Source organism: Siphateles boraxobius, unplaced genomic scaffold (genome assembly GCF_051911475.1).
Source record: "Siphateles boraxobius isolate OS27281-9 unplaced genomic scaffold, OSU_SipBor_1 22, whole genome shotgun sequence".
In the NCBI taxonomy this organism is placed as follows: Eukaryota; Metazoa; Chordata; class Actinopteri; order Cypriniformes; family Leuciscidae; genus Siphateles; species Siphateles boraxobius.
The window spans coordinates 39,902,366-39,927,310 of NW_027508833.1; the positions used below are offsets into that span (position 1 = coordinate 39,902,366).

The 24,945-nt window shown below is 37.9% G+C and overlaps 1 protein-coding gene across 1 annotated transcript in view; it reads left to right on the forward strand.

Moving 5' to 3' along the window:
• Positions 1 to 483: 483 nt before the first annotated feature.
• Positions 484 to 24,945, forward strand: part of ubr1 (ubiquitin protein ligase E3 component n-recognin 1) — a 55,218-nt gene continuing 30,756 nt past the window's right edge. The window contains exons 1-14 of the mRNA XM_077240127.1: positions 484 to 552; positions 3,732 to 3,997; positions 6,968 to 7,046; positions 7,221 to 7,331; positions 12,537 to 12,664; positions 12,739 to 12,877; positions 12,963 to 13,025; positions 16,239 to 16,362; positions 16,932 to 17,039; positions 18,665 to 18,753; positions 18,885 to 18,983; positions 20,367 to 20,524; positions 20,614 to 20,713; positions 23,630 to 23,758. Coding sequence (XP_077096242.1) covers positions 517 to 552; positions 3,732 to 3,997; positions 6,968 to 7,046; positions 7,221 to 7,331; positions 12,537 to 12,664; positions 12,739 to 12,877; positions 12,963 to 13,025; positions 16,239 to 16,362; positions 16,932 to 17,039; positions 18,665 to 18,753; positions 18,885 to 18,983; positions 20,367 to 20,524; positions 20,614 to 20,713; positions 23,630 to 23,758 — 1,629 coding nt within the window. The 5' untranslated portion in view covers positions 484 to 516. The remainder of the gene's footprint in view (positions 553 to 3,731; positions 3,998 to 6,967; positions 7,047 to 7,220; positions 7,332 to 12,536; positions 12,665 to 12,738; positions 12,878 to 12,962; positions 13,026 to 16,238; positions 16,363 to 16,931; positions 17,040 to 18,664; positions 18,754 to 18,884; positions 18,984 to 20,366; positions 20,525 to 20,613; positions 20,714 to 23,629; positions 23,759 to 24,945) is intronic.

The window sequence follows — 24,945 nt, forward strand, 5'->3', positions numbered from 1 at the left end:
AGGGATACAAATGTTTATTTTGATTTTATTTTATTTTTTTGTGGAAATTGCTACTTTACAAAGAATAAAAATAATTTAATAGTTTATAGAGGTCCAACCCGTATGACTTTGTTTCGTCCGGGGAACACAACATTATCATCACATTATTATTCCTTGCGATTTAATGAAATTTGGACTTAAAATGGAGGGGGAAATGAATATCTTGTTATTAATAATTTGATTGAATCTTCCAGTATACGGATACTCTAATATAATAAAACGTCATACATTCAACAACTACTTTTATATAATATAGAATAATTATTATAACTTTTTATATTATTATTTTTTGTGTTATGTAATTTGTGTGTCAAACCAAATGCTTTTATAATTTGATTACAATCTGTGATGACATTTAAATGTAGCCTATATTTAACATTTTTGTTATATTAAAGAATTCAATCCATCAAGACTTTTAAACTGTTGCAAATCCGTCCTGGATGTGTTGCTGTGGTGACGCTTTACGGCATTTGAATCATGGCGGAGTCGCTGAACGGTGTACAGTTGAGCACGGTAAATATTTGATTTCAACCACTTCAGACACAAATGCAATCGCGTGTCACGGGTTTTTCAATAGATTGTGCTTTTAGCAGGGAAAGATATATGCTGAATCTGCGTGGTAAACCTGTAGATTATGTTTTATTTTCGATTTAATGCTGAACATTTTGGTCACATACTAGATTTTGTTGACATGATTGTTGTTTATCATCTAGCATGTAAACCAACAGGTTTAACTGCGCTCTATTCTACACCATCGCATATTTTATGACATTTAGTACGTTTTTTGTCTCTTTAAATTTATAACATGCGCTGTTAATATTTTGTGTTAAATGGCTGGTAGAAAATTATTGCAAAAACAAGCAGTTTTTTAGGTACATTTTCGGGCTGATGCTTTTAAAAGTTTAATTTGTTTACGAAACTACGAGAATCATAAATAAAGAGTTTCACTTTCACTTAAATTGGGTTGAATAAGACATTTTGAGAGACAAAATTTTGACCAGGTCTTCGGCCTTGTGCAACTTTTTTTTCACCTTTTTATGCAGCCTTTTTTATAAATATATTTTCATTATTTATAAACAGGATAGCAGTTTTTTATTTGATATTTGCTAGTACAGAATGTAGTCTTGCATATTCTAACCATATTTAATATGTGGTTAACTAACTTATACTTCTTCAAAATGATCCCTCTATAACATTTAACAAGTTTAGAAATGTTTGGTTGTGAATGTTGCGGAAGATTTTAAACGCAAGTATGTGTCAGGACTGACCCTTGGAATGATCCCGTGGCAGACAAGGAGGTCAACTTAGTCATCAATTTATATTATAATTAAAATATATTTCTTCCTGTTCTAAACAATAAGAGATGTTTGTAAAAAGATTGGGAAGACTGTGATCAGACTCATCATAATTGTTAGATTGTGCCAACAATGAAGACAATCTTTAAACTAGTTTTCAAGCTTGACTTTCACAGTATTGCAATTAATTTTTTGGAATTTTTTGCTTCTCCATAGAAAACAAAAGGACAATTTTTGATTAGTGTACTAGTCACTCTTTTCCATGCAACTACAATGAATGTGACCTAAAGCTTAAAAGTCACAAAAGCACCATAAAAGTGGGCCTTACTACTTTTTAATTTCAATCAATTACCCTTTTTTTTGGAATGAGGAGAATATTTTGATTGCTAAAATGTAATTTTTAAACACCCATATTTAAAAATGTAAAATTCCATATTTCATCATATGATCATTTAAAGGGGTGGTTCAGGATTTTGGACATCGGACCTCATTTCCAAGTTAGCCTGGGTGTAATTTATCAGTGGAGACAGTTTTCAAAAATGTTCATCCAGTCCTTCCAGTGTCATAGTTCGCCGGTGCTAGGCTAGCGCGAGTCAACGGTATCTGCTAGCCTGCCATTAAACACAGTTTTACCCACTCCACAGTTCACCAAAAGCTAATAAATGATAACGCCAGACTATCGATGTAAATGTCTGTTGAAAGAATAATGTTAGAAATCAAACTACCCTTTCATCACATTGCAATATAGTTATACTTCGTTCCCTGTATTTATTAGCACAGTCTACAGCAGCGGCGGAGTGATATTAAGTTAGCTAGGCAACCGAGAGACCCGGTCCACATGACAATCACGCGAGTGTATTTCCCTGCCGCTGACACTCATCACTACAGAAGCAGAGTATATCACCATGTGCCAAATCCTTCATTTACAATCGAATGTTTCAATATCGTTGTTCAAGGCTACTACTAGCTAGCTAGACGTCCCGACTGTAGTGCGCTTCTGTTCTGTGTTTTCCTTTCGGCGCAGTACTACTAACCGGAGCAAAGTAAACTTCCGCCGCTGCTGAGAAACTAGTTCCTGTAAATGTAATAAGATCATTGAGATGCAAGAGCAGTTTGATTTCTAACATTATTCTCTCAACAGACATTTACATCGATAGTCTGGCGTTATCATTTATTTGCTTCTGGTGAACTGCGGAGTGGGTAATTGAGATGCGCGGATGGGTTATTATTTCATCCGCAACCGCATCACAAAACTCATCATCCGTCCGCCATCAATCCGCACCAACGTTTTTGACCAATTTTCCCGCCCGCCATCCGCTTATACAAGGCGCTGCTGATGACAGCCGTGATACTAGAAACCGCCCGCCACCCGCCCGAATTTAATTAAAAAAAAATTTTCGTCACGTCATCCGCCCGATCCGCGGTTTATCCGCGGTTATAACCGCCAACCGCGCATCTCTAGTGGGTAAAACTGTTTTTAAAGGTGCAGTGTGTGATTTGTATCGGCATCTAGTGGTGAGGTTACGAATTGCAACAAACAAAAGTTACGGTGGCCGACAGGAAGTGATGTCATCGTCTCAGACAGCAGAGAGTAGCAGTTCAGCAATGAGGTTTCTTTACAAGGATAAATTAAGAAATTATGTTTACTTAATTATTCAGTAAAACTATATGTTATTGCGAAAATTATTGTTACTTGTTCATCATCGTGTCAGTGTTTTATTCGCTGAACTAAGCTTGCTTCCTTGCACGAAGAGCAACATAGTAACGAAACGCGATTGTCCGTTTAGGGCCACCGTAGAAACATGTCGGCGCATTTCAATGATCGGGAACCTAAATGTGTGTGTAGACAGAAACTGCTCATTCTAAGGTAATACAAATATAACGGTTCATTAAGTATTTATACACCACTGAAAACTTCTTTTTCGAGGTAGTGAGGAAACGCGCTCTGTAGCGCTGTGTGTTCGCTGTCGGCTACGCTAGAAACATGACCACACAATATGTCGACCTCCATAGAAGGGGGCGCCCGCGGTTATGGAGATATAAATGTCTCATTCTAAGGTAATAAAAACATAACGGTTCATTATGCAAGGTCTTTATACACCACTGAAAACATAGTTATGGATCTTATATTGCATTTCTGTCAATAGATCCTCAGAAATATTACACAATGCGCCTTTAATGGCAGGCTAGCAGATACCGTTGACTCGTGCTAGCCTAGCACTGGCGAACTATGCAACTGGAAGGACTGGATGACAATTTTTGAAAACTGTCTCCACTGATAAATAACACCCAGGCTAACTTGGAAATGAGGTCCGATGTCCAAAATCCTGAACCACCACTTTTAATGTATTTCGTTAGTTTATCATATTGTTTATGTTCTTTCTCTTTTGCCACCAGAAATGGCAGGAGGCTTCAGACAGAGGGGCTGCTATACTCCGCTATTTGGGGGAGCAGGTCCCCCTTATTTACTGCCTAGAGAGAGAACCACAACAAGGAGAGGAGGAGCAAAAGGTTGAGGAACGCCTCCTGTATCCTCTGGAGTGCTTTCTTTTTGGGGAGGACCCCTGTGTGGGCTTGGAGAAGCTACAGCAACACAACAGCAGCTCCTCAGCTCAGCAGTGTGGGCGTGTCTTCAAGGAGGGCGAGACCGTTTACTCCTGCAGGTATGAAGAATAGAGAGCCTAAGCCCCGCCCCTCCGCTTCCGGCTCACGGGACCTTATCTCGGAAATAATATGTATGGTAGTCAATGGCGAGAGACAACTTATCTTTTATTCCGTCTGAACTGTGCCCTGAATTACACATATGATGTTTGTCAATTTATAAGATAATTATGAAAGTCAAGAAAGTCACAGTTTGTCATAAAACAGAAGAGTAACATTTAGTTTTATGTGAAAATCGCTCCATGAACTACATCTCTCGTCTCGCACTATGTACGTCACCAAGCTCGTGTGTGTGTGTGCAGTCTGGTACAAAACACACAGGCGTAACGTTACGATTATAACGTTAGACTATAGAAGAAATGACAGACGTTAGCTTCAGTAAAGTTAGCTTTATTCATTGAGAAAAAAGGTATGACGTCACATGCGCGCCTTTTGGGTTTGTAGTCTTTGTAATTACGTATTTTCACAGTTTTACATAAAACTGCGACTTTCTTGACTTTAAAATGTATCTTTTAAATTGACAAACATCATATGTGTAATTCAGGGCACAATTCAAACGGGATCCAAATATTTGTTGTCTTTCGCCATTGACTACCATACAATATATTTCTGAAATAAGGTCCCGTGGTCCAGCGGAAAGGGAGGGGCTTATGCTCTCTATGGAGAACGTTTAATAAAATACTTCACAGTTTATGAAGTCACCATCAGAGTTGGGTATAACGCGTAACAAAGTAACTGTATTCTGTACATTCTAATTGTAACATTGTAACATTCTAAATGTTACTGTATTCTAATTACTTTTCGTGATAACGTAGTAAAGTAATTCATTACATTTAAAATGTATGTAATTTGATTACAGTTACTGATGTCAATAAAATTAAGTTACTTGCGTTACAAATGTATTGTTAAAGGGATAGTTCACCCAAAAATGAAAACTCTGTCAGTATTTACTCTCCCTCATGTTGTTCAACCCCGTAAGACCTTCGTTCATCTTCGCGACACGAATTAAGATATTTTTGATTAAATCTGAGAGCTGGATCACTCCTCCATAGGCTTCTAAGGGATTGACACTTGTTCCCCGAAAAGTTATAAAATAGTCCAAGTGACTACAGTGGCTCAATCTTAAGTTTATCAAGCGACGAGAATACTGTTTGTGCGCAAAAACCAACAAAAATAACGACTTTATTTCAACTATTAATTTCTTTCTCTGTGGGCCTCGAGTCAGTTCACTAGTGTAACAGCGCTTCTGTGTTGTACGTCACACGTAGGCTCACTATTGGCTGACGCTGGTCATGTGTGTGATGCCTATCATCAACTATCTCTCTCTCTCTATATATATATACAGGTCCTTCTCAAAAAATTAGCATATTGTGATAAAGTTCATTATTTTCCATAATGTAATGATAAAAATTAAACTTTCATATATTTTAGATTCATTGCACACCAACTGAAATATTTCAGGTCTTTTATTGTTTTAATACTGATGATTTTGGCATACAGCTCATGAAAACCCAAAATTCCTATCTCAAAAAATTAGCATATTTCATCCGACCAATAAAAGAAGTGTTTTTAATACAAAAAAAAAAAGTCAACCTTCAAATAATTATGTTCAGTTATGCACTCAATAGTCAATACTTGGTCGGGAATCCTTTTGCAGAAATGACTGCTTCAATGCGGCGTGGCATGGAGGCAATCAGCCTGTGGCACTGCTGAGGTGTTATGGAGGCCCAGGATGCTTCGATAGCGGCCTTAAGCTCATCCAGAGTGTTGGGTCTTGCGTCTCTCAACTTTCTCTTCACAATATCCCACAGATTCTCTATGGGGTTCAGGTCAGGAGAGTTGGCAGGCCAATTGAGCACAGTAATACCATGGTCAGTAAACCATTTACCAGTGGTTTTGTCACTGTGAGCAGGTGCCAGGTTGTGCTGAAAAATGAAATCTTCATCTCCATTAAGCTTTTCGGCAGATGGAAGCATGAAGTGCTCCAAAATCTCCTGATAGCTAGCTGCATTGACCCTGCCCTTGATAAAACACAGTGGACCAACACCAGCAGCTGACATGGCACCCCAGACCATCACTGACTGTGGGTACTTGACACTGGACTTCAGGCATTTTGCCATTTCCTTCTCCCCAGTCTTCTGCCGCTGTTTCTGGTTCAAAAGTGGCTTGACCTGGGGAATGCGGCACCTGTAGCCCATTTCCTGCACACGCCTGTGCACGGTGGCTCTGGATGTTTCTACTCCAGACTCAGTCCACTGCTTCCGCAGGTCCCCCAAGGTCTGGAATCGGTCCTTCTCCACAATCTTCCTCAGGGTCCGGTCACCTCTTCTCGTTGTGCAGCGTTTTTTGCCACACTTTTTCCTTCCCACAGACTTCCAACTGAGGTGCCTTGATACAGCACTCTGGGAACAGCCTATTTGTTCAGAAATTTCTTTCTGTGTCTTACCCTCTTGCTTGAGGGTGTCAATGATGGCCTTCTGGACAGCAGTCAGGTCGGCAGTCTTACCCATGATTGCGGTTTTGAGTAATGAAACAGGCTGGGAGTTTTTAAAAGCCTCAGGAATCTTTTGCAGGTGTTTAGAGTTAATTAGTTGATTCAGATGATTAGGTTAATAGCTCGTTTAGAGACCCTTTTCATGATATGCTAATTTTTTGAGACAGGAATTTTGGGTTTTCATGAGCTGTATGCCAAAATCATCAGTATTAAAACAATAAAAGACCTGAAATATTTCAGTTGGTGTGCAATGAATCTAAAATATATGAAAGTTTAATTTTTATCATTACATTATGGAAAATAATGAACTTTATCACAATATGCTAATTTTTTGAGAAGGACCTGTATATATATACATATATATGTTTTATTATAATATATAATATATCAATGAAGTTTTAATGAGGAGTTCAGTGTATAGGCTGCTTTTGACACTATTGCTTTCCTTGCCTTGAATCATCCTTATGTGTATTTCCAGGGACTGTGCAATAGATCCCACTTGTGTACTCTGCATAGAATGCTTCCAGAAGAGTGTGCACAAAAGTCATCGCTACAAGGTATGCACTCATCATTATTGTTTATTTGTTTAGCTTTTTTTTGTTACATTTTTTAACTGTTTGATATGGTTTTTTTTTTAACAAATGAAAATTAATATTTTTTTATTCTTATATATTATAATATGTATTTGTTATTTGTTATTATAATTATTATTATTTACATTGCAACCGCAGATGCATGCCTCATCAGGAGGAGGTTTCTGCGATTGCGGAGACTTGGAGGCTTGGAAGACCGGACCCTGTTGCTCTCAACACGACCCTGGCACTGCAGTTGCTATGGAAACGGTACAGTTCATTCTCCAGAAGCTTATCGACGTTAAGATTGTTGTCGTGAACGGTATTGTTGAACTAACTTCCTGCCTTGAGGTCAGAGGAACGGTTCCGCCCCTGCGTTTGCTAACCTCCAACCCTCAAACCCTCTGTGGGAAAACAGAGTGTGGGAAAGTGACACAGGAGGGCAAAACCAGCTGGAAAAAACAAACAGACTACAGGGATGGAAGAATAAGTAAAGCCTTTCGTGAGAGGGTGGCCCAGTCCCAATTCGCATACTATCCGTCCTAAATAGTATTCGAAAATAGAATTAGTACGCCCCAAATCGTAGTATGTTGAAATGAGTGTTGCAAAGAGACCCGGATGATCTACTATTCCCGGTCAGAATCCGAAGTGCAGATCGATGCGCACGCTAACGGCTAACATTGCCCACAACCCATCGCGCGTTAGACGAGGATTCGGTTAGAACTACAAACACGACTGAAAAGTGTTAAAAAACTACAGACATGGAGGATGTGCGAGTCCGGTGGTTATGTAGAGAGGTTTAGATAAAGGGGTTTGAGTGATTCATTATCAGTATCTAACCTGACACAAATGTATTTATTCAACGTTGTCTACATTATATTGCATCTGCGGCAGCATTGTGAACTTTTGGAAAGATACGTTTAGCCATTACCTTTTAAATGCATCATTATATTCATTATATTACAAACACACGAGGAGAGTCTCCGCATGAAAGACCCACGACTGCAGATGAACGTGCGACTACATTTCTCTCGAAACGCTAGGAAATCAAATAAGATCGAACATTTTTCAACACAGGATTTTAACTGTGACGAGATGATTGACAGGGCAGTTTACAGTGACATGATGATTGACAGGTCAGTTTACGGTGACAGGATGATTGACAGGTCAGTTATGGTGACAGGATGATTGACAGGTCAGTTTACGGTGACAGGATGATTGACAGGGCAGTTTACGGTAACAGGATGATTGACAGGGCAGTTTACGGTAACAGGATGATTGACAGGTCAGTTTACGGTGACAGGATGATTGACAGGGCAGTTTACGGTAACAGGATGATTGACAGGGCAGTTTACGGTAACAGGATGATTGACGGGGCAGTTTACGGTAACAGGATGATTGACAGGGCAGTTTACGGTAACAGGATGATTGACAGGGCAGTTTACGGTAACAGGATGATTGACAGGGCAGTTTACGGTAACAGGATGATTGACGGGGCAGTTTACGGTAACAGGATGATTGACGGGGCAGTTTACGGTAACAGGATGATTGACGGGGCAGTTTACGGTAACAGGATGATTGACAGGGCAGTTTACGGTAACAGGATGATTGACAGGGCAGTTTACGGTAACAGGATGATTGACGGGGCAGTTTACGGTAACAGGATGATTGACAGGGCAGTTTACGGTGACGCGCGCGACAAATCTGTGTGTTAAAGGTGACGTGATAGTATGTCCCAAAGCTTGCATACTCTTTTGCTACACACTCAAAAGCATGTACTTTTTCTTCACAAAAAGAGAACATACTTTTAGGTCGTAGTATAAGTAGCGAGTTGGGACTGGGACGGTTTGTTGTACAAGTAAATAAATGTGTTAGAATGAAACTAATAGACTTGGTGTTTAAGGGTATAAACATGTATTTAAATCCCAGTATTCCATCAAAAAGCTGGGATGTACTGATACGGGATGTCATGCCTGGTTTCTTGCTGTGTCTGGATTGTGGCCTGGAAAGCAGATGGTCTGTTTCAGTGGGCTGATAATTCAATAGATCCGACGTGATCAGATCAGGCTCTAGATCCACACTCGCCGCACACTCACCTTTGTGGGAAAACAGCAGGTGCCTTTTTGTCTTTGACACCCTCAGGCGAGATCTGAACATGACAGATGGGCATTAACCCGAAACTACAAACATCATATCCTGCTCAAAGGGGCTGACGTGTTTTGTGTCTTATTTTTTTTGCTGCTTGCACAGTCAATTTATGAGCACTTTCGGTACCTGGACTCTATTATTGGAGTGACTGGCTTTTAGGAGATGTTACAGATCGTGATGATCTGGTGTTCAGAAAATTGAGGATTTCTAGAAGGTTACTGCAGTAGTCCTCTGGGAGCTTGACTTCTTGCCAGATATCAGACAAATATACAAATGAGAATAAACAACAGTGATGTTATTTTTGTGGTCTTCCCTCTGTGAGGCTGCTGTCGCAGTATTTAGCAGAATGTCCAAGCTGTTCTTTTCCACACCGTGAAAGTGCTATCGGGCTATCAATAAACAAAAATAAAAAGTATTCCACATGACTCGTGCACTGTATTTCAAATCTTCTAAGGTCATGTGAGACAAAGGCCACAGTTTAAAGCTACAATATGTAAGAATTTTGCATTACAATATCCCATAATCTCAAGGCCAGTGTTATATATTTTGTTAAGTTGATTACTTACAGTATCCCAAATGTTTCCAACTATTTTTAAATCATGAGAAAATTGCGATTTTAACCAAGGAAACGGGGCGTTACAGCAGGGGGAGCTGGGAGTCGCCAGTCAATTGCGTCATATCCGAGTTACCCTCGGTTTCCGCTCGTACTGCGTGGAGTCCTTGACAAATGCGGAAGTTGTAGTTGTAGCGTCTATCAAGCTACAAACGTTAGCTTGTTTCGTGCAGTCGTTACGGAACACACTTATTCTTTACCGATTGCAGCTGGTTCTGTCGACAAAGCATGCTTAATTTTATATTTTCCAAATGTAGCATTCGTTAATAGTTATGTTTATGTAAGGGAAGTATTATTGCTTTAGATTTGTGTTTAGTTTATTGACATTGTTTATCACGTGTGATGTTTATGGCCATGTAAATAAATATAGCATGTGTTATACATAAAGATTAATCAGTATTTTGGCAAATGATGTGGGTATGTTCGAGTGTACTTTTACAACAATTGTTTAGAACACGTAAAACTGCACAGCGTTATCACAATAATGAATTCAACATGCAGTAACATCTATGATAACCAATTTAGTATTAAACCTTACTTTTATTGCGGTTAATTCATTTTAATGAAATAAAAGTGTGATGAGGTTCAAGAGTCATGAAGGAAGAAGATAGGGGTCTGCGTGACTGGGACTCGTACTTTATTAAAATAAAACACAACAAACAAAAGTCGCACACAACGCGCATTCACCGTGGCAACCGCGACGGCACAAAACAGTTCAAAAATGAGAGCTCGGATCCACCGGTTTTCTTTCTCTGCGTCAAATTTTCTCTCCAGTCTCTCTCTCGTTCCAGCGCGCGGCTTATAAGCGGTCTCTCCACGCCGATCACTGCAATAAGACACCGGTGTTCGTCATTTGCACTTGACCTACTTCCGGCTCGTCTCTTCTCTCTCCCATTACAGACCGCGCTGAACCACGCCACCCTCGCCACAAAAAGGATTTCATAAAAAAAAAAAATTAACCTCATCCATGAATATGTTTTTTCGATTCCCGTCTGACTGATTTACATCCACGGTGGAGTTTAAAACGACAGTTCCCATCATTCCACGCTGCTTCACATCGTCATCAAGCTACGCCGTTGTTGTTGTTTGGAATGTAGCGCCTTCTAGCGGCAAACAACTCTTGCATATTGTACCTTTAAATCATTCACCGAAAATCTTCTCATCCACTCGAGCTCGGAAATTCTCATTTTCATCAAATTGACAGGCAAGGCTGTCAGTACGTGGCTGCCTATAACCAGAGCTGTAATCCAACTGAAAGCACTGGATTGCCAAAGACCTGAACATTCCCACCAGCGACGCAACTCATTTCTTATTTCGGCTACGTACTGACACACTTGCCTGTCAATTTCTCCGAACCGGCCGTGTTGATGTGGCGTAAGAATGATGCACTCTTGCCCTCTGACTTCTGGGAGAAACTGCTGTCTTTTCAGCGCTATGTGAGGCTATATATTGGGATAAGGAAAAAACATTCATATCCCCTGGATATGCGATCAAACACCTGTGTTTTTTGACATGCTAATGCTTTTAATGTATTTAAAAAGGTGAGAAATCATTCATTGTAAAATCTACCGGAAATGACTACAGCTTATTTTTATGGTATGCCATAAAGTGTTTATTTTTTTTAATGTGATTGTTCTTTAATTTTACCAGTATTTACCATAGTTTCAATACAAAAAATAAAATGTGAAAAATATGAAAATTATGTCACACTTTAGATTAGGGTTCAATTCTCACTATTAAAGATGCATTCTGTAATATTTCTGAGGATCTATTGACAGAAATGCAATATAAGATCCATAACTATGTTTTCAGTGGTGTATAAAGACCTTGCATAATGAACCGTTATATTTGTATTACCTTAGAATGAGACATTTATATCTCCATAACCGCGGGCGCCCCCTTCTATGGAGGTCGACATATTGTGTGGTCATGTTTCTAGCGTAGCCGACAGCATAAAGACCTTGCATAATGAACCGTTATATTTGTATTACCTTAGAATGAGCAGTTTCTGTCTACACACACCGCGGGTTCCCGATCATTGAAATGTGCCGACATGTTTCTACGGTGGCCCTAAACGGACAAACGCGTTTCGTTACTATGTTGCTCTTTGTGCAAGGAAGCAAGCTTAGTTCATTGAATAAAACACTGACACGATGATGAACAAGTAACAATAATATTCGCAATAACATATTGTTTTACTGAATAATTAAGTAAACATAATTTCTTAATTTATCCTTGTAAAGAAACCTCATTGCTGAACTGCTACTCTCTGCTGTCTCAGACGATGACATCACTTCCTGTCGGCCACCGTAACTTTTGTTTGTTGCAATTCGAAACCTCACCACTAGATGCCGCTAAATTCACACACTGCACCTTTAACTATGAGGTTTGCCTCAATAAACTTCTAATTACTGCTTATTAATAGATGTTTAGTTTAGGTATTAGTTTGGATTAAGGGATGTAGAATATGGTAATGCAGAATAAGGCATTAGTAAGTGCTTTATAAGTACTAATAAACAGCTAATATCCTGGTAATATGCATGTTAAATAGCAACCAGTTAATACTGTGTATTGGACCTTAAACTAAAGGGTTACTGGAAATCATTTTTAAATAAAAGCATTTTCTTTATGAAATATACGATTTGGTCTTCAAAAAGTCTTTGAACTAAAAACGAAACGACTCTCAGTGACGTTTGCCGTTATGTGTGTCCCAGGAGGAGTGTGTGATGGATCCAGGTCTTCAAGCAAGGGCTCGGACGCTGGCCCGTCTGCTGCTGCGCTACACGGCAGACATGCTGGTTTGGGAAGAGAACAATGACCTATCAGAAGAGCTGAAGCCAAAGTGAGATATGCAGTTACGTGCTCCAACTTTAGCAAAACAGGTTGAAGGTTAATGTTGTTTAATATTGTGTTTAGAGTGAAAGAAGACACCTACTTCTGTGTGCTCTACAACGATGAACATCACTCATATGACCACGTCATCTACACACTTCAGCGGGCAATCGCCTGTGACCAGAATCAGGCTCAAATCTACACCGCACTCATTGACAAGGAAGTGAGTTTTCTTAGCATCCGCTTTCCACATGGTTTTACGTTGTCAGTGTACAGACTTCTCAATAGTGCCGTTGTTATGATTTCAGGGGCGGAAAGCAGTGAAGAGAGATACCCTCAGATCCTGTGAAGACGCCAGGGATAATATCAGGGTAAACGTACTTCTACACTCTTTATCCACATTATTCCTGCGTCCCATGATGCTTTGCGTGATTTATGGGTGTAACTTATGTGAAGCTGTAAACAATCAGTGAAAGACTACCTTTATGGACACAATAATAGCTATATTTTTAGGGCTGCAACAACTAATCGATAAAATCGATTATAATCGATTATGAAAATCGTTGTCAACGAATGTCATTATCGATTAGTTGGTCTGCTTACGTCACGGGGAGCGTTTACTGGTACGCACACACACGCAAGGTCTCTCTCCCTCAGGCGCTCTGCCGAGCGCGCGCGCTACACGGTTTGGAGCAGTCTCTTCCAATAGTATCCAGCTGCAGACCCGCAGCACCACCAGTTTCAGAACCCCAGCGCCAGAACCGGAAGTAAGGGGCGGAGCTTACGTTCTAACACCAGCGCCAGAACTGGAAGTAAGGGGCGGAGCTTACGTTCTAACACCAGCGCCAGGACCGGAAGTGATGGGCGGAGCTTACGTTCTAAACCGAGTAACGCCACCTAACGTTTTGGAGCGTAATTTGCTTAGACACGAAACGTCATTATTACACACGAAATGTCATACTTTATACTTATTATAATGATACATTAAGGTATAGTACAATAAGCATTTAAAACATTGATTTTGTGTAATATAATTCTATATAGTTATCCGTTTTATTGTATTATGAGAGTTACTTCCTGATCGTGAAAATAATGCTTGAAACTTATGGTCATTTTATATAAAATATACTTTATTTCACAAGAACATGTGCAGCATGCATTTTTCTTTATGTAAAATAATGTCAAAAATCTAAAAAGAGAGAGAAAATCCGGCATTGTTTTAAAAGAAACCATAAAAATGTACCGTACTTCAAATAATAGCCGAGTCCCAAATAGACGATTGTCTCTTTACACGCCTGGTGTGGCTGCAGGTCTGGGTAAATATAAGTCCGGTCTCAAATAGAGGTCGGGTCTGTTTTTTTAGTTTCAGGTTGTATTAAATCTTCTAAAACCCGTCAGATCGTCCGCTTTTTGGCGGAATAGAATGACTGCTGCGCATGACAGGGCGCTTAACGAGCAGAGAGAGAGAGAGCCCCGGCCGCGCGCGCGCACTCACGTCTTCAAACAACACGAGCACTGTCTTGCTCTTTATTTGTCACATACCAGTTATAGTTCATACAACGAGCAGTGACTCACTGTGTAATAAAAACATACCCTAAATATTATTTAAAAGGTGCAACAATTTTTAATATTTTTAAATACTTGCAAAAATAACCATGCTTGTGTCATTGTAAATAATTCCGCCCCTCCCTCACTTCCGGTTCTGGCACTGGGGTTCTGAAACTGGTGGTGCTGCGGGTCTGCAGCTGGATATATCTCGTCTCTTCTGTCTCGCACGCGCGCTCTTGCTTGCGCGCTCTAGATTTCGGGAGTTTGAACTAATTCGCGGGCATCAGGGAGCCGCAATCAATATGCGGGAGACTCCCGGGACTTCCGGGATGTCTGTATTTTGTCTCGAGCATCAGGTTGTGCAATCAGTTCGCTCGCAACGTAAGTGATGGATTAAAATAGCGCTACCGCAGAAATAGGTTAAATTAAAACGGTCTTTACAAAGTGAAGCATTAAATACAAAGGCAGTTAATAACAGCAGCAGTAAAATATTGTTTTTTAGTCACTGTACTCAGTGGTTTTCAGCGAATGCTTGTGCACTAATGCATAATTTCTCCTGTCCTTTACTCAAGCCTGTTAGCTTGCTGGGTAACGTTACCTCCATTCCGTTCTCTTTTTATAGCATTTGTCTACTAAGTTTTAATTGTTTTTCAAACGCGATCTACTTCGGCTCTACGTTCACACAATTGTTTTCAGTCTTTCTATATTTATTTAATCAATTTATCCTTATATTATTCTTTTATATATTATATATATTATATATATTATATTCTTTATCCTTATATTCCTTATATATAATTAATTTTAAATAAAAATTAAATGAATTATATATTTTAGATGTTTTTAGTTTGTTTTTAGTTCAGATATTCACATCTGAACAACATGTCTGTGTAAATTTGTTTTAACAAAAATTTTGTTAAAACATAATTTGTTGGATATCATTTTTTTTAACAATAATCATGTTTGTCAACTTGCCATCAGCAATTATCATTAAAAACAATGCAAATATTGATATAAGTAAAACTCAATGTGTGGCTTTTGCACTTTTTAAAGTACACTTTTACACATAACTACCCTGATTTACGGTTTTATTTAGTTATAATAAAAAAAAATCTAATTTAATTTATATCCGATTAATCGATTAATCGAAAAAATAATCGTCCGATTAATCGATTATCAAAATAATCGTTAGTTGCAGCCCTATATATTTTAAAAACTGTGTACAATGACATTACATTATTCTACTCACAATTCAACCATTGAACATTAAAAGGACCTTTAAAAGTGTAAAAGCATCAACAAGTACTTTCAACAGACCGTGAATAACCCTAAAAGCGTGAATGTTTCCACAGCAAAATCGGATGGTTAAATGTCACTGTGGTAAATCTGTATTATGCAACATGCGCTGCCTTAATGAAAACATATTTACTTCAGCATTGCGTCATACTCTTTCAAAGTGATTTCAGTCATTTGTACAGATTATAAATTGTATGTACCTGTGAAAACAAACCTGGAATGAGACATGAGGATTTGGGGGGGGGGGGAGAGATTTTTCTTGCATTTGTGAATTATTAATGGCATATATCGTAAATTAAATCGGGAGAACAGACCACAAGTGTGCAGTATGTGTCGAACCTTTTCATACTATTACAGCAGAGTGCAAAAGCAAAAAATAAAATAATCATGAGGTAAAGAAAGCAGAGACTGAAAAGAGCTCTTGCCGTAGATACTCTTGTTAACATGTCACGTTAAAATACCAAGTGTTACGTTATTATTAAATAAAACAAGAAAGAAAACTGATCGCTCATTGAGTCAAACTAACGGATCAGCTTTATTTGTTGGGCAACCTTATGATTGGAAATGATTCGTTTCAGTCTTTTTCAATGGAAGTTCCCCAAACCGGAAGTGCCGCCCATAATTCAAAACGCAGTAAGCTCGTCAGGAATAAGATGGATACACACTGATTTTTAAACGGTTGTTTTTAGGTGTAATGATTATTAAAAATTTGTTAACTCGCATGTGAATTTCCTCTGCAGCGTAACTCCGAGCACATCATCCAGAGACCTTTGCGTGTGGAGATCCTTCACACTGCTGTTATGGCTCATCAGTCCTTCGCCCTCAGACTTGGCGCATGGTTCCAGAAGATCATTGGCTACTCAGGTAGAGCATGTAGGACTCGTGAACTCAGGGCTGGTTCTTATTCATAACTTTTTTTTTTAAAACAATACAATACTTTTCACAACAGTTACATTTACACTAGGGATGCTCATTACGGTTAATTTTCCCGACCGACAACCGCCACTCTTTTTCCGAGTATTAACCCGTTAACTGATAAGATTATAATATTGAATAAAAATAAAATCCATATCATGTGATTTCTGAAGAATCATGTGACTGAAGACTGGAGTAATGATGCTGAAAGTTCAGCTTTGATCACTGGAATAAATTCTTTATTAAAGTATATTAAAATAGAAAACTTTTTTTAAATTTTAATAAATTTTCTGTATTTTTTGATCAAATAAATTCAGGCTTGATGAGCATAAGAGCACAAATAGTAATGTTTCCAAACATTTGACCGGTACTATATAACAATAATCTGTATCTATCTATACATTTTAATATATTGTTTTTTCTTAAATATAATTTTACCAGGGTTTTGAGACCGGCTTTTATGTTGCATATTTTTCTAAAAGATGTTTTTGGTGTTGGTGTTGTGGTTGGTTGTGTAGTTGGCCTCAGGGAGGTGTTCTGCCAGGTGGCGCTGGAGCCGCCCACGGACACCGATAAACTCTGCCTGATCAGTCGACTCATGCTGCATGATGCCAAACTTTATAAAGGTAAATATTGCAATCTCTACAACAGGGCTGTCGCGATATACCGGTGATATATTGATTATAATCAGGATATTTAAAAATTTAAATATCGTTATGTTAATAAGGGTTGTCCCAAACTGCTGGTATTGGCGATAACTAATATTTAAAATGAATAGTACACATATGATGATATGGCTCGTAAATACGCCCCGCTGCAGAAATACAATAACACGCATCATTCCAGGAAATCCCTATCGCTGTAGCTGAATAAACAGAAGATTGAATCGCTTTGTTTGATTAAACATGACTTATAAACACACAACTGCCTTATTCTGTGTAAGAAGCACATCATCTCACTGAAGGATGAGCTCAACTGTCGTTTATGAAGTGAGTTTGGAGTAAAAGCATGTTATTAAATGTTGTCTTTTGTTGGACAAGAGTCTCAAATGCTTCTCATGTTTGGAAAGATGTTTGACGCCTGTTGCTTTTTCAAATGCACGTTATAAGCGACTCAGACTCACAGTGCTTTCAGATGGAGCAGCGTTTACAGAGCCGTACGTCACTGACAAGCTGAGCTTAAAAAATAACCGCAGCATTTGTGATTTCATAATCGCGATAAGCCAAATCGGTTTAAGTGCGATTTCATGTAAATTGCGATTAATCGTGCAGCGCTAACACAGAGCGCAGCTTCTTCTGCCGCGTAAAAGCATGTCGTCTGATATGAAAGACAGGACACTCTACCCGCACTCCAAGAAAGTTAGCTCGCTAGTTTTGGATTCCATGAAAATGACTTGTTAATTAGCCCAGTCTGCACACACCTCCACTATCATGCAGATTTGGTCACTGTACAGACTGAAAGTTGCAATATTTTGCTAGTCCTGAAATGCTAAATTAGAGAGCCGCATTTTTCTCTATTTTTACCCAAAAGATGTGAGCATTATGGAACACTAATTTTCCACATGTAATTTGTGTTTCTTTCATACTCCACACCGGAGGGCGCCCTTGCGCAGAAAGGCTACAAGTGAGACTCATAGGAGTAATAAATGTATTTCCAGGATATCCCTAATATGGACAAAGACATCCTGTTGCTGAACAAAATGCAGATCTAGAGACATTTTGACTGATTAAACATGAAGAGAATTAACACACCATTGCGGCAGTAAATGGTTTATCTGTGTTCTTCAAGCCACCTCGAATATTTTCATAAAGATAATGTATATTTATAATGCGGTGCCAATTGACATAGCCTTATCTCCGTGTAGAATACTATAAAATAATATAATTTCTGCCTCATTCTGTTATAAGGAGTTACATCATTCACAGAAGGAAGTTATTTCAAACTGGTTTCCATTAAGTGTAATTGTTCCCTTTGAATGCAATGGTGTGATTCTTCAAAAAAAGGATCAATTTGACCGATAGCATTATTATTATTGTTTTTTAAATATTTCTATATTTTATTAAATAATAATTATCATTATTGTGAATTATTTTGGGCATGATAATCATGTAGTGAAAAGTCTGGTATCGTGACAGCCCTACTCTACAATTAAGTTATGCATGTTCAATAGCCTGAAAACATTTAAAATCTGGTTAGATGATCTTAGTACTGTCTTTAAATCTTTTTTATTTATTTATTTTTCTCTCCTCAGGAGCCCGCAAGGTCGTTCATGAGTTAATTTTCACTAGTTTACTGATGGACACCGAATACAAGAGGCAGTTTGCCATGAAATTCACAGAGGTATAGTTTTGCAGCTGCATATCATTTCACATGTATTTTAATGTTTAAGTAATATTGTAGTTGTTGTTTTACACTCGTCACATGCTTGGCATTAGCAAAAGCAGCTGACGTGTGTGTACATCATGTTTCAGCACTACAAGCAGCTTCAGGAAGACTTCATCAGTGATGACCATCAGAGGAACATCTCCATCACAGCATTGTCTGTGCAAATCTACACGGTTCCCACACTGGTATGATGAACGACTAGCAGAAATTACAGCAGTCACGTGTTTAAAATGTGCAGTTTCTAGAGATCCATTGTGTTCATTGCATTTATGAGTTTCCTACTCATAAATGCAATCAAAATGTAATTACAAGAAGTCTACATAATTAACATAGTAGTTACATAGTAATTAGTTTTTATAACTTAGTAATTACATTGAAACTCAATTTTGTTTGTGTTAGCATCTTCTTGTTCAACTATTGCTCACAAGTTGTATGGATTAATACATTTTAGAATCTAAAACCTTTTTTTCACTATAAAGAATCTTTTGTGCATTGAAAAGGTTCCACGGATGTTAAAGGTTTGTCATGGAACCGTTGATGCTAATAATTAGGTGTGTAACGAAACCCTCATGTCACGGTTCGATACATATCACGATACTGAACTCACGATACGATATTATTGCGATACTCCAAGACATATGATGTCTTAAAGGTTAACAAAAAATGAAATGTTAATTAAAATGCTACATTTGGTATAATATTGTGGGTGTGAATGAATAGGGCTTGTATTTGGTGTTGGAAACCCAAAGCACAGGACAATAGAGACACCAGAATAAAAATATTAATGACTCTGAAGCTGAAAACACAATATTATGTTAGATGAATATGCTTCCACTCTTTCGATGACTAGATATATTTTAAATAATGTAGGACGCTTTTACTGGTAATATTTGCATTTGGTATTATCAGGACCCACAGATATTCCCCCATTGCATTAATATACATTATATTCAACATTATATATAGGAGTTTAATGTAGCACTGACACGAAAACTGAATTTTTCCACACAGTAATTTTCATTTTGGATGAGCTATCCACGATACATTTTGTTGCAGTTTTGTATTGCGATAAATGGTTACACCCCTACTAATAATGATCCTCTGTTTTTAAGAGTGTGCTGTAAGTAAATGAAAGAACTAGGGCTGTGAAAAGATTAATCGCATCCAAGATAAAAGTTTGTGTTTACATAATATATGTGTGTGCACTGTGTATAATTATTTTGTATATATAAATACACACACATGCATGTGTATATTTAAGAAATATTTGCATGTATATACTGTATATATTTATATATAATTTATATTATATATAAATATAAATATTTTATATATAAATAAAAGAAAATTCATAAATGTATACATGCATGTGTGTGTATTTATATATATATACAAAATAAGTAAAGCCAGTGCACACACATATATTATGTAAACACAAACTTTTATTTTGGATGCGATTAATCGTGATTAATCTTTTCACAGCCCTAGAAAGAACATTATTTTTTTTAGGGAACTAACCAATAAAGTCTAAAGGTTAAAGGTATTTAACATTTTCCTCTTTTTCTCAGGCTAGGCAGTTGATCGAGGAGGGCAACGTCATCAAGGTCATTATAGACACTGTAATGGAGATGATGCGGGAACATCTGGACAACAACCACCGCTTCCACTTCCAGGGCCACAACCCCGACAAGTTCTTCCGGGTTCAAGTTATCTTCCATGACCTCAGGTCTACACACAACGCTTGAATTATGGGAAATAAAAACATTTTGACACCATTTTGATCATTTGGCTCAATTCAGATCTTGACGTTATCAGGTACATTCTCATCAGCAAGCCCTCCGTGTGGACCGAGGCGATGAGGGTGAAGTTCCTCGAAGGGTTATCCGTCTTTCTCCGCTTCCTTTGCTGTATGCAGGTAATCTTTCTCCCATCACAAGCTTATTTGCCTGAAAGTCTGTTGTTCCATCTGTGGCTAAATAGTTAGTAGGGGTGTCACGATTCTCCAAATCCTCGATTCGATTACATTTTCGATTCTAAGGTCACGGTTAGATTCGATTCTCGATTTTTTTTTTAAGCACAGGTTGCTGTTGCTACTAAAAAGCTGACATCAGTTCATCGCAATCTCACACATCTCTGTTATTATCAGTGAAGCTGACTGCACAATGAATCTTTCATAATATATAGCCTACACTTTGTTATAATTAGAGGATTTGCCAGCTTACAGAATTCAGCACTGAACAAAAAGTCCGTTTTGAGCGGTGAGGAGAGTCTATCTTAAATGCTTCTGATTGGCCATTGCGTTCAAGAAATCAACACATATGTCTGTGATTGGCTAAATCGCTCAACGCTGCAAACATGTTATAAATAGAAACTCTGGCCTGTAAATCGTTTCTATTTTGTTTTAGTTGTTCTTGTTGCTTTTCTGTAACAGATGAAAAAAATGTATTAGTTTTTATATGTTTTATTCATAGATATTTCTAGTTTGCGGGAGTCCCGCGAATCGTTTTATTCTCCCGCACACACAGAGTGAGTGCATTACCGCCCGTGCTCGCACTCGGCCATCAAATCTAGTCCCGCGCCGCACTCTATTGCGTTGGGAGTGCACGTCTCTAGATCAAGAGCCCGGCCCGAGGATAGTGACGGGAAATATCGGGCCGGGTTGGGGCCAAGTTCGGGCTCGGGCATAGAATCTAAGTTATTGGACTCACAGCCTTTCAACACGTGTGTTTTTTCCCCGCGCCGTGATGAGTCGATCCGTTCATTGCCTCTACGCCACAAATGAACAAAAGACTCGGAAGTTCAAGTATTAATGTTCCCTGTAAATTACTTTTGACTGCATTATAATGATTTCTTAATTCAGAATATGATCAAGATTGCGTTGGATGTGTTCGGGGAATTTGCCTGTTAAAAGTATAACATTTAAAGCCCCTGAAATGACTAGAAAAAAGATTAGTTAATTTTGATGAACGAGATTGAACAATAGAGTCAGTAAAACGATCCGAACTTTCCATCACGGGCGCGACATGGGGGCGTGGCAGCATCGACGATTCCATTTTTTATTTCGATTTTTGAGTTTGTGTATTAATTTCGATCGATTTCGATTTAAAATCGAAATTGTGACACCCTTAATAGTTAGTTGGTTACGTTTTATTTCGGTCAACTTCAAAAGAAAAGGGGAAAAAAAGAAAAACAATGTACAAATTAGTTGCTTGACCGAAAAGGTGTCGGCTGAAGCTTATGCTTATTGCCAGTGTTGTGCCTGAACGCGTTCATTGAACAATAGTTCATGAACTCGTTCATATTTTGGGCGAACGTGAACTGAACGTACTGTATTACATCCTGATGAACGTTACTGTGAACTCGTTGATTCTGGTGTCTGTGAACGGCACGCTCTCTCAGTTTAACTTCGTTCAATGCCAGATTTCTAAAGAGCCTTCCAGCCGAAAACCCGGATAAAACACCGTAAACAGGCCTTAATATTTAGTGGAAAAACACCCAATCTGGCAACACCAGCACCAGTGTCACACCGCCGCATGCGTCATCAACACAAGAAGCAGCAAGGAGGATCGTATGATCATTTAAACGAGTTTATGACCAGCTCGGTGAGGATGGGAAAAATCTTACATTTCTGTGCAAACTTTGCCCGCCGATAAAATAATTGCTGTCTGTGGTTCTATATGGGCTGTGGCAATAATTTTGAAAAATAATAGCTCGCAGCAACATATGGAAAAAATAACTATGAACTAGTTCACAATTTTAAAGTTTGAGCTATGAACTAAACTAGTTCATTTTAAAATTTGTGAACTGAACTTTGAACTAGTTCATGTAGAAAGTGAACTTTCCCAACACTGCTTATTGCGTCGATCCTTTTTACATTTTATTTATTTAACACACAATACAAAACACCAGAGTCATCTTGCGTACATAAATAATGTCTAAAAGAAAAAGAAGCTAAAGTCATTCAGCTTTGTATAATGTAATCTTTTTTCTTTTAAAAAAAATAAAAATTGCTTAAAGCTACCTATGGAATTACATGTTTTCATTTCATCATCAAGACTATTCCTCAGTTTAACCCCTGAACAGACACATCTCTGTCTGACATTGGTTCTGATCTGTGCTTTACTGAACATGAGTAGATTTAATCTGAAACAGGTTTTGGACACAGTCTGGAAATGCATTATTTATTATTTTAAACATTATTTTGGCTATTTTAAATTCCACTAAGTCATTAAATTTTAGTCCGCTGCAAAAAATGCTTTTCTAACTTAGTATTTTTGTCTTGTTTCCAGTCCAAATATCAACAAATTCTTAAATCAAGAGGCATTTACTAGACGAGTAAAATGACATGAGATATTATGTCCTGTTTTCTGGGAGAATTAATCAAAATTAAGTGAGTTGATGCTTAAAAAAAGCAAAATTATCTGCCAATGGGGTCAGAAAAATAATGTTAATTCAAACAGAAACAAGATTATTTTTCTTACCCTATTGGCTGATAATTTAGCTTGTTTTGAGCAAAAACTCACTTAATTTTTATTTATTTCCCAAGAAAACAAGACTTAATATCTTATGTCATTTTTCTACTTTAGGAAATGGGTCTTGATTTAAGAAATGTAATAAAGACAAAAACTCTAAGTTATAAAAGCATTTTTTGCAGTGCATGTTGGAGTTTATAAATAGCTTGTTTGTTGGGTGATAATAATCTGTTATATTTATAATTCGTATTGCACGTTTTTGCTGAATAAGAATTGGTTTTATTGTTGTTTTTGTATGCATTTCCCCAGATCTCTATGCAATATGTTGACTCAAATTGGCTGTGATTGTGTGATGACAGGGCATGGAGGAGGTGAAGAGGCAGTTTGGTCAGCATGTTGAAGTGGAGCCGGAGTGGGAGGCGGGGTTTACGCTCCAGATGCAGCTACGCCACATTCTTGCCATGTTTCAGGACTGGTGTTCATCTGACGTGAGTCACGGCTTGGCAGAGATCTTGCTTTTCTCTGGTGCTTTTTAGAAAAAGATATACAGTACCTAGCATAAGTGAACACAGTCACACATGCTAAAGTTGACTAAAAAGGGGAATAAAAAATCATAATTTGGAAATTGATCTTAATGCCTTAATTTAAAAAATGAGGAAAAATCCAACCTTTAAGGACACCAATTTTCTTTGTGAATGAATAATGTATCGTAAATAAATAAATGTTCTTCCTTAAAATACAGGTTGCATAAGTCAGGACACCCCTATGTTAAATTCCCATAGAGACAGCAGATTTTTATTTTTAAAGGCCAGTTATTTCATGGATCCGGGATAATATGCATCCTGATAAAGTTCCCTTGGCCTTTGGATTTAAAATATCCCACATCATCACATTCCCTTCACCATATCTAGAGATCGGCATGAGGAACTTTCCATAAGATCATCTCTCAATGCTAATCATACCAGCTATTAGCCTAACTGAAATAACACCATGCCGATCTCTAGGTAATTGATGATAGGGAATATTACTAAAATAACATGATTATATAGTATGAATATATCAAAAAAATAAACTACCAATCAAAACTTTGGGGTCAATAATATTTGTAAGGTTTTTGATGGAAGAAACTAATCATTTTTAGAATTCTTTGAAAAAAAAAAAGGATTTATTTGAAAAAGTTGTTGTAAATTTAAGAACTAGTGACCTGTTACAGATATAATAACCGTCCATTTCAAGATAACATACATTTAAATTAAATATACCTAACCATCTGGACAGTTTCATATTGAATAAAAATGTCATATGTAAAAAAAAAAAAGTAAAATATGTCAAGCCAATCACAACCAATTGCCCACCAAAATCAGACATGTTTCTCTCTAGATGTTGACGTTGCAATGCAAACTTTAAATTGACATCATGAAAATTCAAACTGTTAATCGCTTCAGACTCTACGGCCAACAAAGGAAGTGCGGATGGTCTTTTTTCTGTTGTTTTTTTGTCCTCCGCACGTTCACTCATAATTTACAAATATTATCAATGTTTCACTTTATACCACCAGCTGCAAAGTACAACACGAGTGCAACCGTCAAGTCAAACTATTTCTACTTTTCTCAGTTACAAAAAACACTATGGTGAAACAGATTGTGCTTTATTACCATCAATAACGTTTTATAAT